The sequence below is a fragment of the Suricata suricatta genome, chromosome 7, assembly GCF_006229205.1.
Source record: "Suricata suricatta isolate VVHF042 chromosome 7, meerkat_22Aug2017_6uvM2_HiC, whole genome shotgun sequence".
Lineage (NCBI taxonomy): Eukaryota > Metazoa > Chordata > Mammalia > Carnivora > Herpestidae > Suricata > Suricata suricatta.
Window position 1 is genome coordinate 47,773,733 of NC_043706.1, and position 17,999 is coordinate 47,791,731.

At 41.1% G+C, this 17,999-nt stretch overlaps 1 protein-coding gene across 1 annotated transcript in view; it reads right to left on the minus strand.

Moving 5' to 3' along the window:
• The window catches only part of PKHD1 (PKHD1 ciliary IPT domain containing fibrocystin/polyductin), a 466,767-nt gene that overhangs the window by 212,142 nt on the left and 236,626 nt on the right, over nucleotides 1-17,999 (minus strand). Inside the window, exons 48-49 of the mRNA XM_029945445.1 lie at nucleotides 10,667-10,844; nucleotides 9,113-9,308 (exon numbers count right to left, since the gene is read on the minus strand). Coding sequence (XP_029801305.1) covers nucleotides 9,113-9,308; nucleotides 10,667-10,844 — 374 coding nt within the window. The remainder of the gene's footprint in view (nucleotides 1-9,112; nucleotides 9,309-10,666; nucleotides 10,845-17,999) is intronic.

Below are 17,999 nucleotides of genomic sequence, written 5' to 3' on the forward strand. Positions count from 1 at the left end.
CAGGCAGAGAAGGATAGATACCATATGTTTGCATTTATAGGTCTAACAGGAGAGACCTGGCAGGGGACCATGGGGAGAGGAAGGGGGAAAGAGAGCGGGGGAGACTGAGGGACACAGATCAAGGGAGACTACTGAATGCTGAAATGGACTGAGGGGGGAGGGGGAGGGAGGGAGGGGGTGATGGTCATGGTGGGGGGCACTTGTGGGGAGAAGCACTGAGTGTTATATGGAAACCAATTTGACAATAAACTATTAAAAAAATAAAAATAAAAGTATGCTCTGTCCTCTGGAAAAAAAAGTCTTTTTTCAAAACCACTGTAGTGATTTTATAATGATTAACTAAAAATAAGCATAATTTATACTTATAAGAGAAATGGTTGGGGGAAGGAAGAATGGAATCATTTTTTCCCCACTAAATAGGTGAATAAATTTGTAGTATAGGGAAAATAATCAATCCCCTGGGTGAAAAAGACACCATAGCATCGTGCATTCTACCCATCATGGTGATGATTAACCTGCAGACTGAAAAGGCGAACCCTCCATATCCGGCCCTGATTATAGGCTGTTCCTCATCCTTCCATCCACTAAATAACTTAACTCAGGTCCTGTTCTTGGTGAGCCAAGGCTTCCTGTCAGTGTGCTATCATATCCACCGCTCTACACTGATGGCTTCTGAACTGCATGGCCACTGATTTTGTTCAACTCTCACATGCACAAATGTTCCCCACCTCCTGGGGAGCCTCTTTCCAAAAACATACATTGAAAAGCCATTGCCTATTTTATTAAAACGAGTGTGTGAATACCATTCAACCCAAGGAGTCGTTTCAGTAGCCAAAGAAACAGAGAAAGTTACCAAAAGTAGGAAAGATTGAAAAAGTCTGATTTCCTTCACTGCCACTTGTACATAGCCCTCTGCAGGCTGGCTCTGAGATGTGAGTAAGTCAGAGGGTTATTTTTCTCAAACGCCATTGCCACACCCTGAGAGTGAAGCCAGAGAGAGTGGGGCTGAATGAAGTCCAACACCTTAGGTTTGAATCCTAGTCTTCCAATTCCTCCATGTGGGCAACTGACAAGTCCTTCACCATTTCTGAACCTCACTTCTGTGAAAATGGAAATAGTTGTCCTACTACCTCATAGCGTTATTGGGAAGAAAACATGAGGTAACTCCTGTAACACGCTTAGTACAGTGCTTGGCACAGGAATCGTGGTCCTTATCAATACTGTTAAAATGGCATGCTCATTATTGTAGCGGCCATTTAATGAAACCCAGAAAATATGTGTCTATTCTTTTTACAGCTGTACCTAATCATGATCAGCCATAGTACTCAGAGTTGTAAGCAACTTAACCAGATCTGCTAAAGTTTGCTAAGTACTTTGACTCTATCAAAGACAGTGTAAATGTGAAGTGTCATTTCCAATTTAGACAAATACAAAGAGGGATGAAAATCATTTGAGAATAATGGTAATGACTCAAAAGAGTTTAAAAGCCTTACATGTGTGATACACACATGTGTCTTCTCAATGCTTATGATTTCTGAGTTTGCAATGGGAGAGCGGTAAATCTACTTTGTTTATAAACAAAGCCTCATTGCAGTTGATCCTTCCCAGGTTGTAAGAATATCTGGTTTTTCCTCAAAAAGGAATCCTTTGGGCCAATTATTGCCAATTATTATGTCAAGTGCTATATGATGTAAGGTTGCTATAAACACAGGGATCTAGAAGAAAGTGACAAATATGCTAAGGAAGAGGAGAGTTAGTCAAATATGATATTAGTGTCTTCTAGAATTTTTGCTGTGCCCAGCAAATTTTGTCCTCACGAGGGCACTAGAGAAGAGAAAAATGAATTATCTTCTTGAGTAGGTCCCATTCTCTGTTGCAGTTCTGAAGGGAGAAATAAGTACTTTTCTATGTAAAAAGAAAAAAAAACAGGTGGCATCTTAATGGGCCTTGACTCCTTTCCTATTTCATTCCTCATCCATATTCCCATTCACACTTTGCCATTAGGTTTATGTGCACATTGGGGCCCTCATTCAGTTCACATTTACATAACATGAGTCAGCCCTGACTACACATGGAAAGATTCTAAAACAGCACCTGCAATCTGTGTCTGCAGACTTTGCCCATTCTCTCCCTGACTCATGCCTTCTCTCTAGGGCTTGGTCTGCCCTGGACACAGGCTCCAGCTCTCTTCATGGGCCAGCTGTCAAGTTTGAGCCCCTCTCTCTGCATTCCAGCTTAGCTTGCATACCTTCTTCGCCCACATCTTCTCCCAGATCCAGCTTGCACACCTGTACACTCCTGTTCTGTGTCTCCCTCCCTGTTCGGCAAACATGACCACACTCCCCAGAAATTAGCCTTTTTCTCCTAACCATTGAGAATCACTTGTTGGCTGGTCCCAGAGAGCTAAAGCCTGATGCATAAGACCATACTTCCGTCTGATTTCAGCTTCACCGGGGCAGCAACAAAGCCACTTTGGCCCTTGTAACACAGGATCTTTTAAAATCCTTCACACAAACATTATATGAAAATCCTGAGATCTTCTTGAGTCTTCCACTGTCCCCAATAACTTTCATCTTTTTAGGTGTAAGAGTAAAAGAACTTATTCAAGACACAACAGACATATCTACATTAACTACAGTCCTGAGAGTTAGCCCAATTAAACCTTCTTAATTAACTCAGAAAACAATAACAATTGTTATTGTGATTCAGTGATGTCTGCCACACTTGCATGGGGTATGTGTCATTTCCTGAATTCTGTGTAGACCTACAGAAGCAAAACTTCCAAGGGAGGGGCCTGGAAACAAGCATTCCAGCTGTTTGCCAGTGAGGCACATTTAAAACCCCTGAAAGGGGCACCTAGGTAGCTCATTCAGCTGAGCATCCAACTGTTGATTTTGGCTCAGGTCATGATCTTACGGTTGTGAGATTCAGCCCTGCATTGGCTTAAGATTCTCTCCCCCTCGCCCTCTGTCCCTCCCCCACTCTCTCAATAAACAAACAAAAAAATAAAATTTTTAAAAATAAATAAAATGCCCTGAACTGAGGAATTTTACAACCTCTCTCAAAAACGTGGGTTGTTCTCAGGAGCTGGTGTTTCTTAGCAGGTGATGAAAGAGATCCAGATTTAAAAAAAAAAAAAAAAAGAGACCCTGTGTTCCCATCTTTTACTTTACATCAATTATACCAAAAACTTGCAGATCTCATTATATTCTCAAAATATAAAATGTGAGGTGATGATTTTAGTAGCATCAGTGTTTTATTTTAATAGCTATGAATGTTAATGTATTTTAGAAAAAGTAACTAGGTCATTAAGCCCATGATTTTATGGATATAATTGCTTAAGAAGAGGTTAGGTTTTAAAAATAAGACAGTGAGGAATTGATTTAAGAAAAATCTTAGGTAAATAATGGTACAGGAGGCATAGGATGTGACAAATAGTGAAGATGGTATTCAAATACCTAAGTTTAGGCAGCTAGAGCCTTCAATAAGTATAGGATTTTCCTATAAACAGAAGGAAGAAGAATTGGTTTACAAGGGTATAAACATGAGCTTGGATTAAAAAACAAATAAACAAACATGGGGCATCTGGGTGCCTCAGTCAGTTGACATCCAAATTTCACTCAGGTCATGAGTTCAAGCCCTAAACAGTTTGAGTTCCTGACTTAGTGTGTTCGAGCCCCACATCAGGCTCTGCACTGACACCTCAGAGCTTGGATCCTGCTTCAGATTCTGTCTCCCTCTCTTTCTGCCCCTCTCCCTACTTCTGTGCGCTCTTGCTCTCTCTCTCTCTCCCATTCTATCTCACTATCTCTCTCTCAAAAATACATAAACACTAAAAAATACCACAAAACACTAGTATACTAGAAAAAGCACCAAACTAAAGTTAAAAAGGCTGAGTCTGAATATTGGTTATACCACCCATTCCCTACATAACATAGAGCTAGCCACCAGCATCCCTAAGAATTAGTTCCTTAATCTGAGTGACTCTTAGAAAAAGTATTTGATTCTGACTTCCAAGTTTCCCTTCCTTGCTTCTTTCTTTCCTTTTCTCCTTTTTTTTCCTTCCTTTTCCTTTTAGAGGGAAGTTGCTCGCAATGGAGAGGCAAAATCCCTGCTCACATCACCAGCTCCCATTCCATTCTCTGTATTTATGCCATAAAGGTTAGTGCCCCAAAGTCAATCCTCTATATTACTGGCAAAAATTCTTGGGGAATCTTTGGGGAATGAGTTTTCTATAAGAATGTAAATTAATTTATTAACTAGAATGCTATGGATGGCCTTAGAGGGCCTCAGCATGGGAATGGCGGCCGAGTTTCAAAGGATTATGACTCTGCTCTGCTTCTAAAACCCTCCCAAAATGCTCAGGGGAGCCAATTGAGTCCTCTCCCCTCCACAGATGCTAACAATTCCTTCCCAAGGAATTGACGGGGGTCTTCTGGACCAGCTGAACAACAAAAGGATGTAAGCAGCGGCCTGCCTCAATCCCGGTGCCCTGAACGCTTTGAAAGGAGAGAAACCCAAGGGGGTACCCAGGATCTCCTGGCCGCAAACTCAGGCAGATAGACACTCCTTAGTTTCAGGATCTCCCAAGTTAACAGCATCTTTTCTGAGCCTTCCGTGGGATGTGACTTGACTTCTTCAGGACAACTGGTGCAGACAATGAGATCCATCTGTCTTGCAATCTACAGCCCTCCTGCCCTTGTGGAACACAGACCCGGCTTCTTGCCAAACAGCCTGCCTTTATCTTGGCAAGAGGGCCATTTGGAGACAGGCACTGGCCAGCCTGGCTAGACGTGTCTTTTTCCCTGTCAGATCGGAAGGAGGTGGCAGGCAGGAGTCTGTGCGCCTAGCAGGCGCTGGCTCAGCTGCCGCCTCACACAATATCCCAGCCCGGCTGCCTCTCCGTGGTGAGACCCGGGCTGTGTGAACCCGGGAGGGCAACTGTGAATGGCTCAGCATCTGACATGAATTTATCACCGGCTGCTGGTTGGGTGGAGGAGAAAGCAAGGGGAAGGGGCCGTGGGTGTTTAATGCACCCTGCCACAACCTAACAGTTTGCCCTAAAGAGCCTTTTCCCGATATAAAAGGACAGGGTCAAAAGTAAGTTGACCCCCGACAGAATGTACAATTATTAGGAGAGGACTGTGCACGAGCAGCTGCTGGAACCCCACTGGCTCCGCATCGGGCTTCCAGGAGTCAGAATATGAATAATCAACTCAAGATGGTTTCCTCCACCCCTCTCAACCCCGTCACCTCCCCCCACCTTCTCCTCCTGTTTGGGGCAAGTCCTATTATATTCCTACAGGAAGAAGCATAGCCCTCCCTAGCAGCTGCAATAATTGTGTTCCTATTGTGATGAAGACCTCCTCCCGGCCACCCCCCTACAAGTGGCCATTGTGAGTGGAGAGTCAGTGATTATACGCTCCGCCTGATGCTTTGGGGGACCCAGCTGCTTGAGTGCTGACACACGAGTGTGCGGAAGGCCAGGGCAGGGGGCCGGTGGAGGTGGAGGCAAGTGGTGGGGGGATCCCGCGTCTGTGAGACGGGACTCTGACACACCAGACCTTTTTCATAAGTCAAGCCCAGAACAAATGAGGCTTTATCAGGCCCCAGTGATGAGGGGTCTCATCTCCCTTTGAAGTGGAGCTGAGCATGGGGTCTAGCAGCCTTTCCTCCTTTGGACCAAGCAAACATCCTTCTTTTGATATGCTACATGCTCATTATCTCTGCCCCATTTAATGATTTTTGATTGAAGGGTGGCGGCTGGGATGCCGAGAAGATCGTTAGAGAGGTTCCATCCAGCCAAGCCTGCAAGAAAGGCTTGCCTTGTGCCTGGGCCTAAATTTGGAATTTCTTAACAGTGTGCGCTTGTTCTTAGAGGCAGATAAGGGCTGAGCGTGAAATTCTTAATTAAGCAATAAATAGAGAGTGGGGTGTCAGCAGATGTAGCCAGTAGCCATGGCAACGGGAATCACATGGGCAAGAGAGCTGAGACTAGATGTAGGCCTCAGGCCTGGGCCTGACTGACAGCTGAAGAATCCTACAAAGCTTGTAAACCAGATTAATTAGCTGACTAATTATTTCATAGCGTTAATGTAACTAAAAAATAAAAATAGTTAACCATGAACTGAAACATCCCTGGAAAAAACAGCAGGGAAAGAGGCAGTGGGGAACTGGCTCCGGCAGGCAGAGGCGGGAGCTGCCAGTTCATCAAATTGCGTAAACAGGAAAACGGGTTTGGTGGATTGGACTTCAACTTAGAAAATATAAAAGAATACTTGTCCTGCAGTCTTCCCCATTCCAAAGCGAGGCGTAGACACTACAGTTTGGGACTGCCATTTGTCCCCATTTCTCACATCAAACATTGCTCCTTTTGGACACAAACTATATAGCACAGGAGTATTTGACTATGGTCCGTTCCTCAAGTGGCTTCTTCGGCAAAATTCTCAGGGGCTTTGGAAAGACAACCTGAACCAATCTCCTTAAAAGATACATTTAAATGAACGAGGTTATCTTATTCTATGGGTAACGATTGCTTAAGTGGTATTAAATTTCAACCATGAAAACAATAGATCTTATATGTCATATTATCATGAATCTCAGTTATCTTATAAAATCTAGTCAAGGAAAATGGAATGAGACCCTTGCGGGAAAGGTCATAATATGTACGCTAAGATCAAGGTATGTGATATTGTTAATCTTCTGGGCGGAAGTGGGGGGGAGAAAAATCTAGAGAAAAAAAAATCTACTGAGAAAGCGTGTAGTAAAGTAACAGGGCATACTAATCACATTTGAAGATATCTGGATGTTCTGTTCACAATTCCAAGAGGTAAGTAGGTATCCTTAACCTCCTCATATAGTGGAAGCCATTGAAGCATGGAGCATTTATAATTCCACGCCCCAGGTGAAATAGCCAGCCACCGATTTAAACACTAAGCAGTAAGCTCTGGCCAGGAGCTTTCAAAAGAACCTGCATCCCATAAAGACACGTATGCTAAAGAAAGACAAAATGTCCCTTGACAGAGAAGAGCAACACTCTCCACATGTAGAATGTGTGCAGGACTTTCTGGTTTTTGTCTCTGGGGAGCAATGAGAACTTTGCTCCCACAGCCCTGCCAGCACTCCTCGCCCTATTTGGTCAGTGATCAATGATTATTTAGTAGGCAGCACACTCTAGTGGGGAGAGCCATAGCCAGGAGCCAGAATGCCTGGGTTCTGATTTTTTTTCTTTTCTCAACTGAGTCTAAGATGAGTCAGGTATCTTCAATCACACACAAAGCAGCCAAATGGAGGAAACAGAAATAATTGTGATTTTTGTTTTAAACTTCCTATCCTGGGGGATGTGGTAAGGTTGCAAACAAACAACACGAAAGATGGTCCACTTAGAAGTGGTCAACAAATTAATGAAACACAGCCAGTTGTCAGTGAAGCAGCACTCTGAATGAAAAGCCAGCCAGGAATAGGAGCAGGGTCCCTCAAACCCCCTCCCCGCCCCCTGAAAATCTGGCAAGAAGTTCAATGGACCTGAAAGAGGTCAAGCAGTTTCCCTACGATAAAATAAAACTTCTGTATAAACAACCCTCCCCATATTTTTTTTTTTAAATCTCTGGAATATGTCCACATAGACTGTGAGGTCTTGACTTAGGTTTTCCACTCAGATGAAATGTATTTTATGTAAATGTTCCCAGTCACATGGTCCCAGACCTATAAAGTCACATGGTCCAAGAAAACAATTCAGTGAAAGTGACAAACTAATCAATATGTAAGATGCACGCAGAGAGCTACAACTCTGTTGCTCAGGGTCCTGGTGGGGTACTGGCTGCAACTATCAGGGCATCACTTGCCTTCCCAAGATGCTGTGAACTTCATGCAAAGGATATCCAAAATCATACCCAAGCCCACCCTGTCCAGCAGAGCTACACAGGACACCACCGACGAGCGGCCCAAGACTCAATTCCCCCACTGAATCCTCACATCACATCCTCACTGTACAGCCCAGAAATGAGAACAGAAGTAGCACTAGCCACCGACCTACCCGGTTCACCCAGAGGATCCAGGAGGCACAAATGACCATGGATGCCACTGCATAGAGCACTGGGAATCCTCCTAAGGATCTACAGTCTCCATGTTTATGAAACATTCAACCAACTCTCTGTGATTTCCTGTTCCTTTTCCAACTCCTATCATTTAAAGGTGGAGACCCTAGGTTATTCTGATACAAAGAATTTTTTTAATTGATAAAGGCTAGGTACCTAGTAAAAATATTTTAAACTGAAAAATGCATCTATATCAAATATATTGTTTTACATCTATATATAAATATGCATACTTACACAGATATGCATTTAAATCATATATGTGTATAAATAGATTAATAGTATAACTTGTTATTAATTCAATAAATAAGGATAACAAAGGAGAAGAAAATCTGTAGCTGCATGACTTGGTTTTTTTTTTTTCTCTATGCCACAAATATTCCTTTACTATGCTGGGTTTATGTGGCCATATAAAGTTTGCAGTTCATGAACAAAATCTGACCAATGGACAAGACAGGCTCTTCACAAGCACGCTAAGAAATAGAAAGAACAATTTGAAATTAAAATGTTGTTCTAGAATATATATCAAGTGAACAGTCCTAGTTAAAGTTTATGTCACCTATTTGCTCTTACTTAATAGCTGCATTCAGCTTTAGCAGTAAAACAGTCTCAGGGGTTTCTGTCCATCCTGAGTTTTTATAGTTTATGGTTGATCAAATCAGAAATAAAAATCGAACAATTCAGTGCAAATAAAATATACAACCATCCATTCAGCAAAGACCTAAAAATACCAGGGAATTAACCACACCCCTATCTCTGGTGCTATTAAAATTTAATAGTCCCTGAGCTCACGTGTAGATGAGGCTCTATTGAAATATGGCTAGGCATGAGGGGGAGGGACCAGGAACTCAGGACAACTGCCCAGGCAGTCAGATTTCAGAACCCAATCATGTCACTACAAGACATGGCTCTCCCCTCCAGGGCCTCTTTACTTCATACCACAAATATTTGGAATTTGAGAGTGAATGGTGGTTTCTGAATATGTGCCCTCAAAATTCTCATCCAGTTATACTTACCCAGGTAGGTGAGTTGCCTCAACTGGGTATTGAAGAACCAGTCGCAAGCTTGGGCTTGACCAGATGATGGCAGAGATGGAAGGGCCTGCCCTACCCGACTCCCACACCTTATCAGGATGTCAGGGTAAGGCCACGGGACTGTGTGCACCAGCAGGAGGTAACTCCCAGGAGCAAAGTTGCCAAACGTTGCTGAGTACTTTAAGTGAGAAAACAATACAGTAATGCTCATTTAGTAAGGAAGGCCTTCCCCATTAAAAAGCTACAAAGAAAGCAGATGGAGTAGTTTAGAAATATAGCAATTCACACTCAGACTACTCTTCTTACAGGAAATGGGCTTATTTAAATCCATGCCATAATCAATTCATAACCAGAGTTACAGAATCCTAGAACATGAACACTGAAAGACTCCATAGGTTTCTTTTGTTTAACAGAGGAGAAAACCCAGACAAGTCTACTGCTTTGTCACAGGTCAAACAGCCGCGCCAGATCTAGAATTCTTTTCCAGTTTTTCCTTTCACTTAAAGAGGCAGGCAATGATAGGAGGGCCATCCATTTATAATAGTAGTATCTAGTACTGTTAGAGCGTTTCCTACATGCTCAGGTTCTATTCATACCAAGATATCCAATCTTTCAATGACTTGCTGTGATTGTTACTATTACCGCCCCATTTTACAGATGAGGACACCAAGGCAGGCAGAGGTGCAGTAACTTGCCCCACACCACAAAGCAGGGGAATACTGAGACAAGATAGACCTCCAGAGTCATCCTTCTGCTGCCTTCACTGTATGAAAATTCCCCATGATGTTCTCATGGGAACCTCAGGGAAGGAAAGAGCTGTCCTTTCTGGAAAGATAGGGGAAGGTGGGTGGTGGGGAGATGGAGCCAGTGAGAGGATCAAAAAGGATTCTGCCTTGAACACTTAAGACCTGATCTTAAGACCCTTAAGGAGAATGTATATGAGGAGACAAGAAGAAATACATGCATTAAAAGGAAGAAGATAAGCTTGAAGAAATCCATTGGATTGTCTTTTTTCCCCATAAAAATGCACCCACTTTCCACAAGGATATTCCTATCTTGGATGTCCCTAACCATTTGACTCCTTCACCAATCCCAAAGAAGGTCCAGACCTTTATTTGCAAGTTAATCTTTGACCACAAGGTGGCAGTATGCAGTGTAAAAATATTTTGTTAGGACATTTTCTCGGGCTACAAACACTTCCTGGGGTAAATTGGTTCTTAATCCCTAATATAATAATATAATTCTATAGAAGGCTTAGAGGTATTTTTTATTGTATCAATAAAGTTAAAATTTCAATTAGAACCATACTGTTACTCAAAGTAAGATTCAAACAGATTCAGAAATTTTCAACTAAAAAGAATAAAATAAACAATAAGCACTGTATCTTATACTCAGATTACATTCATTAGGCCAACCTGCTTTGGTGGTTTTCCTTATCAGTAAAGATGCTAATACCTGCAAACTGCTATTTCACAGAAAGAAAGATAAGAACCCCTGGGAAATGGACCAAACTCGTGAATGAATTCCTGAGGTTACCTGCAGAGATCTGTTGATCCAAGGATTCTCAAACTGCACTGAGTAAGTTTCTTGATCCAAGAGCAAAGCCATCCAGCCATAAGGGTTAGACAATGTGTCATGCACATAATTGACAGTGGTTGTCTTATTTCTGCTGTCAGTCACGGTCAAATTATAAGGAGCCTCTGGAGCATTAGCTCTAGGATGATTTAAGAAAGAAATAAAAATGGGCTGTCAGTTATTGGTCCATTCTAGATCTGATCCATTCCTCTCCCATCAGAGGTAATTCATCTTCTATTCTTCCCATGTGTGTCTTGTCTGTGCGTCTGTGGAGCTGTTAGTAAGCACTCTGTGGCTCAAAATAGCCCAGTGGAAGACATCATTGGATCATTTGTGCATTGCACTAGTCTGGTGGGTTGAAGGTAGTAAAACTCAGATCTGAGACCACTAATAAATGCCATCTTAATGAGTTCATGTAGGTCAGGAATGCATAACAGTATTTTCATAAAGAAATGTCCCTGGCCTGATTTTTGCCAGAGACCAATTTTATCAGCATCAGAAAACATATTATATAGTTACTAAATATTTTGTGAGGCAATGACTCGGACCCAGAACCTAATGTGCCTAGACTCTCAGAAGCCCACCGTCAACCACCTGGTAGAAATGGCTTCAGTAGCCTTCCAACAACCTTCCCGAGAGTGAAGGGAAGACCAGGCTACTCTCCTGTGTGCCTGCAAAATCCCCAGGGCTCACTCCTTCGTAGTGTTGGATTTTTTGTTTATAAACATAGACTGTGAGATGTTTAAGTTGGAGATATTTTCTCCTTTTTGGGATCCTCCACCCTGGCTCAGGGCCTTCACAGATGGGCACTCAAATGACGTTTGTTATATGAAAGAGGAGTGAATGGATGAGCTCTCTCCAAAGCAGTGGTGCCTATTTTCAATTTTATATAATCCATTTCTTTTTTTAAAATAGTTTATTGTCAAATTGATTTCCATAGAACACCCAGTGCTCTTCCCCACAAGTGCCCTCCACCATCACCACCACCTCTTACTACCCCCCCTTCCCCTTCAACCCTCAGTTCATTTTCAGTATTCAATAGTCTCTCAGGTTTTGTGTCCCTCTCTCCCCCCAACTCTCTTTCCCTCTTCCCCTCCCCCTGGTCCTCCATTAGGTTTCTCCTGTTCTCCTCTTAGACCTATGAGTGCAAACGGATGGTATCTGTCCTTCTCTATCTGACTTATTTCAGTTAGCATGACACCCTCAAGGTCCATCCACTTTCCTACAAATGGCCATATTCCATTTTTTCTCATATATAATGCATTTCTAGAAGTGTCTCTTAGCAAATGATGAAATTGAGGTAGAGTACGGCAAAATTTTATGTGACTATCACAGGAAAGAACTAGAAATTTGTTAATTCCTACAAATTATACAGAAAGTGATTTAAAACGTCACTAGAACATAAACACATTTAGCCACGTTAAGACCCTAAAAGAAAGCCAAAGTGGACAGAAAATAAAAGGCAAAAGTAAAAAAAAAAAAAAATCAATATACATTATGACTGTCCTTCCCCCTTTGGTTTGGTCTTCTTGATCTTTAACTTTAACTGTGGCATTTTGCTGCAGGCAGATAATTAAATTCTCAAAGTAGAGGGAAATGAGACAAAGGAGGCTGTTGGGTTTCCAAAGTGAGATGTGGCCTGAGCATATCAAAGTCAATTTACAATCCAGTGCATTTTATAAAAAGAAAACTGTTTTTAGCGTTAAATACTTTGGTCCTATGGTCCAATGGGTATAAATTGGGAGTCCGTATCTGCATACATTAGGTCGATGAATTTGGGCAAGTTACTGACCTTCTTTAAGCTTTAGTTTCCTTTTTCTAAAACTGGAGGCAATAATAGTAAGTCTCTTACATATTATCTACTGTGAAACTTGGAGATAATATATGTATTCAGCAACCATCACCAAACCCAGTAACATCTACCCCACAGCTCATTTAAGAAAGAATCTCATTTAAGAATGCAAGATTTGTCATTCTGTAGTATTTGTTTTAATGTTTAGCAGTTTACCCAGGATATTTGGTCATTTAAAAACACACTCAAAACCTTTCATGGTGCAGAGCATTGGCCCAGGCAATGCAGTATTTGATACATACTTATTGTAAGAATAAATGTGTTCCTTTCATTCGTTAACTGATAAAATGAAAGGGATGAAAAATGCTCAGGGCATTTGAGAATTAAAAACAATACAAACAAACAAAAACTACACTTTCCCCAGAGTTTTCTATGCAGCATTAACTGAACCTTTAGAAATACTGGGATGGGCACTTTTGGTTCTTGGGCTTGGGGTACTTAGCATTTTTCACAGGTATATGAGGATTCTGACTGCACTAAAGAACAATCCTAAATTCACATTTTTAAAATGAACACGAAGGTCATCTGTCCTAACTTCCAATCCATTGCAAAAATTCCCTCCATATTTCAGCCTGTCCCTTCCTCCAGTTCTGAGACATTGATATCCTCCCATAGAAGACCATTATATTTATGGAGTTTATTTTTATATTTTAATCTTTAGGCAATCTTTAGAAGATTAAATTTTCTTCCTTGTATTTTCTAACCATTTGTCCTCAGTTGTCATGGCTCTCTCTACCTCCAACTTAAAACCAGATTTTCCAGAGTCCCAGGAGATAATCCAGCACAATTTGACCCAACTAGTGCACTTTAAAAATAGTCTTCTGGGAAATAAATGTAAAACAAATATGTTAAGAAGAGATAAAGTTGGAACCAAGAAATACCCAAGAGCTAGAGAGGTTGGCTACAGTAGGTATCATGAGCAGTATGTAAAATGGGGCTCCTCACAGTCCAGAGAATGACTGAGTATTTCAGATTCTGCAAGTATATTTCTTTCAATTTTCATAGAAACATATGGGCCCTGGAAAATGAATCACATGAACTAAATCCACAAGAGACTAATAGATAAATCAGAATTCCCATTTAATAATTCATAGTAGGAAGTAATGCTGCCTTTCACATAGTAGGTATTTTTTTTATAAATATGTGTTGAATCAAGGAGTGTTAAAATGGACCACAACACTCCAAATGGGTACTTAGTGATGTTTCTCCCCACAGAGAAGTCTACCCAGAAAACCCATATGAGAGTCAGAAGATTTCTAATCAACTATCAGTTGAAGTTAAGCAGTTTGATCATAAATTATCAGAGCTTGATACAGCCAACCTCCCTATCAACAGAATGTTTACCATGAGGACTTAAACATTTATATTTAATGATCAGAAAACCTCTCCTGGACAGATATAAGCAATCTACACTCCTAGTGAGCCCTGGTTTTAAAAAATGCTAAGGTTTCTTTGTGAACTTAAATTTCTTCTCTCCTAGTCAAGTGCTGTCAAAGAAACCCCTTTTACGAACCATTAAAAAAAATTATAGACCAAAGGAAGAATTCTATTTGTTCAAATCCATGCTTGTGTTCACATGTACTTCCTCCAACCTATATTTTGTCATTTACTTTACCTTAGCAGAATCTATGTTTCTCACTCTTTTCTTAAGATATCGTGCATATCATCTTGAAAATTATGAAAATGTTACCCCAATATTTTACAATAAAATCAACTGGGAGGTGATTGGGTGGCTCAGGCCATTAAGTATCTGCCTCTTTTTCAGCTCAGGTCATGACCTCATGGTTTCATGAGTTCAAGCCCTGCATGTGGCTCTATGCTGGCAGCATGGAGCCTGCCTGGGATTCTCTGTCTCCCTCTCCCTCTGCCCCTCCCCCACTCACGCTATCTCAGTCTCTCTCAAAATAAATAAATAAACTTTTATGAAAAATCAGCTGGAGGGCACCTGGGTGGCTCAGTGGGTTAAGCATCTGACTTTGGCTCTGATCATGATCTCACTGCTCATGAGTTGGAGCCCCACGTCAAGCTCTATGCTAATAGCTTAGAGAGTGGAGCCTGCTTCAGGTTCTGTCTCTGTCTCTCTGCACCTCTCCTGCTCACTCTCTGTCTCTGTCTCTCTCTCTCAAGTATAAAATAAAATAAACATTAAAATTTTTTAATTAAAAAGTATCAATTGGGTAGATACTTACACAAATGCTTAATTTCAGTGATGTGGCCCCAAGAATCGTCCTAATCGTTTGGCTAGAATTAATATTTCTCAACTTTCTAAGAGTGTCACATTTATAAATCAGTTTTTAGGGTGCAATTTCTCCCATTTCTATTGTTTGTAACTTTGATAATTGAAGAAGTCATTTTTAGACCATATTCCTCAGTTCCTAAAAGCTTTTATAAACATGACCTCTTCTGCAAATACTGTAAAACCACTACATACTAGCATTAATTCAGTTCTGCTTCTCTCCAGGACAAATGCACCCTCTTCTGATCCCCTTCTCCTTCCAAGCAGCATCCAGTCATCTTATGCTAACCATCTGATCAACCGGAGACCCATCATAGCACACTGGTATCCTAAATTACCCTTTCCTCTTCCTTCTTCATGCATTGCCCGGACCGCATCGTGATATTCCATCCACCTCGACTACAGTTTATGTGGAATGCAGTTTTACAGATACTCAGGTGCAGCACCAACTTTGTGTAACTCAATTCAGGTAGAGAAGGAGGTCATCAAATATACCTTTATTATAGCTGGTAGTGGAAATGGTACATTCTGAGTAGATGGTCAAAAAGTAAAAGAGCCATCTCCCCATAGGCAAAATGCCTTGCAATGACCATCACTGGGGGCCAAAACTCCAAAGTCAAATCACCTCCTATCCTTCTAGGCCAAATGCCAGCAGTGACAATGGTGGGCTCTTCTGAAAAGCACCAAAAGAAGATCAAGACTCGAAGAACACCATGAAGAGAATTTACCAACCATAATGACTACAATTTTCACTTGCCCTAAATAGCCACCAATTTCCCTGTGCCCTAAATAGCCACCAATCTCCCTCTCTTTACTGTTAATGAAGCAAAGGAGCACAAAAGTATTTCTAATTTGGAGGAGCCAAGGGAGTCTGCATGGACCATTAGCAGCAGAGAGCTTCATTACCAGGGGAAGAAGTCTCTCCCTGAACTTCTCGTGGCTTTATGTGCAAGAAATCAGGAGGCAACCAGTGCATTTTAAATGTTAACCCTTACCTCTGCATCAGCAACAGCTCTCATATATAATAAACAAGACAAAAGAACTACAAACCTTTCCTTTCCAGTTCAAGGGGGTGTCTTAAAATTTTATTTTATTTTTTTAATAACCAAGCTTGTTTTTAATTAAGGGATATTTAGAAATATAGCACTATCACTTGATGAAACTTCCCAGCCTAAGTACCAATTTAAAATACTAGTGGCATAAACAGTTTTGTAATTTAGTGACCATATGCTGTGTAGAACTGTTGAATGTATACTGCCCACAAAGGATTTGTTAGGCAATCAACAATACCAATGAGAACAAATAATAACTCCCTGGTTTGTGTTTACCATTAGCTTACTTTTCCTGAGGGTCCATATCTCTGTGTATTAAGACAAATATCGCACTAAGCTCTGAATGCTCTCCATTCAGAACAATTGTGAAATAGGCCCCTTATAATTACACATCTCCTAAGCCAGACACGTCCTAATAACCTCAAATGGTGCTACGTCCCTCGAATATTCTTGCTTGTTGCTGTCACTCTTATCTTTTACTGGACAGAGGACAAAAATTGAAATTTTGAGCACAGCCAACAATTTTTTTGTGTGATACAGCACTGCCTGAGCATTCTTTAAAACACAATGAGCCCATAACAAGTCCTTGTCAGAAAACTGCCATCCTACTTCTGACCTGCCACCATCCAGTAATATTTTATACATATCAATAATTTTTATATACCCTTCTTGGTTGAGAAGCACCTAAAAATATTTCTTCTTCTGAGTAAGACACCTAAAAAGAGGAAGAAAGTCACAACATTCAGTCTCTCCTCCAAACTTTTAATAATCCTTGAATTCCCTTACAAAATAGACCTGGTAAACAGAGAGGAAGCCATATGATTTAGTAATTCTTGTCCTTCTGACAGGTACACCCAGCATCACTCCTCTATGACTTTGCAGGTTTCTATTTCTGTTTGCTTTTTTTCAGAGTTGGCTAAAGCAATCATAACGTATTGTAGAGAAGGCCTGGAATCAACCTAGCATCTCCTCAAAGGTAGTGCCTATAGTTTTTACGACACACTTAGAACAGTACTTCCTTGCTCATTGTATATTAATCTATGAAGAGAAGAAATAGATGCATGCTATACCACCTAAGATAATCCTTCAAGAACTACTGCATTTCTTCTCTTGATCTGTTGCATCCAGCCAGAATGACCACCTCAGAACATGTGAATATCACCACTGGAGCTATGCCCCCAGAAAGTAAACAACCCCTTGTCAGGGACACTGAAATACAATGCTATGCATCAGGTAGAGAGTTAGACTAAGAAACTTGTCTTCCCAGGGGGCCTTGGTGCCACAATTGGCTAAGTGGTTAAGTAGCTGATTTTGGCTCACAGTTCATAAGTTCTAGCCCCACATCGTGGGGCTCTGTGCCAACCGCTCCAAGACCGCTTCTGATTCTCTTTCCCACTTTCTACTCCTCCCCAGCTCACATGCATACATGCACACACACTCTCTCTCAAAATTAAACAAGTAAATAAATTTGTCTTCCTTTTTTTGTACACACACACAGAGCCGGTGCTATGGTGGAACAGACTGATCCTACTCATGAACTCTGTCAGCCACTCTTCCCAAGGCCATGTTCAGCGACAGCATGATGGTAGGCGTGAATGGGTCATAGGAAGGTATTTTGACCATGAAATTGGGGAAATGCTATAAATCAGGGCTTTTTATTCTAGAGAGCTAGTTGTTAAACATTTGCCAGCACACTACTGTGCCCTTTTATTATTCATGAAATTTAATAACCATGTAATATTATTGATGATATTCCTCAGTTTGAGGTCCATTATGAGTTTTAGATCTCTTTTTATTTTACTTCTGTAACCTCTGCTGACAAGAAAGGATAAAACTTCTTGGAATTTTCCTGTCTCGCTTTTTTTTTTTTCTTTTTAGGACTGAAAAGATACCATTAGTGATGCTGTGCCTTTATCCCTAGGAAACAGAGTTAGTTGATTATTAAAGGAAAAGCTAGGCCAAAATTTCCATTTGAACTCTTCTTTACTTTTGCATTCACAGAGGCAGGGGGTGCCTTATACTTTGAACACTGACACATTAAGAGCAGTTACATAGGTAAAAACTGAACGCAAGCACTACAGGAGAGGATATTAAGCAAGATCTAAGAATCAAGGTGATCAACAAGAACTTTAACCTTTTCTTCTCCAGAAACAG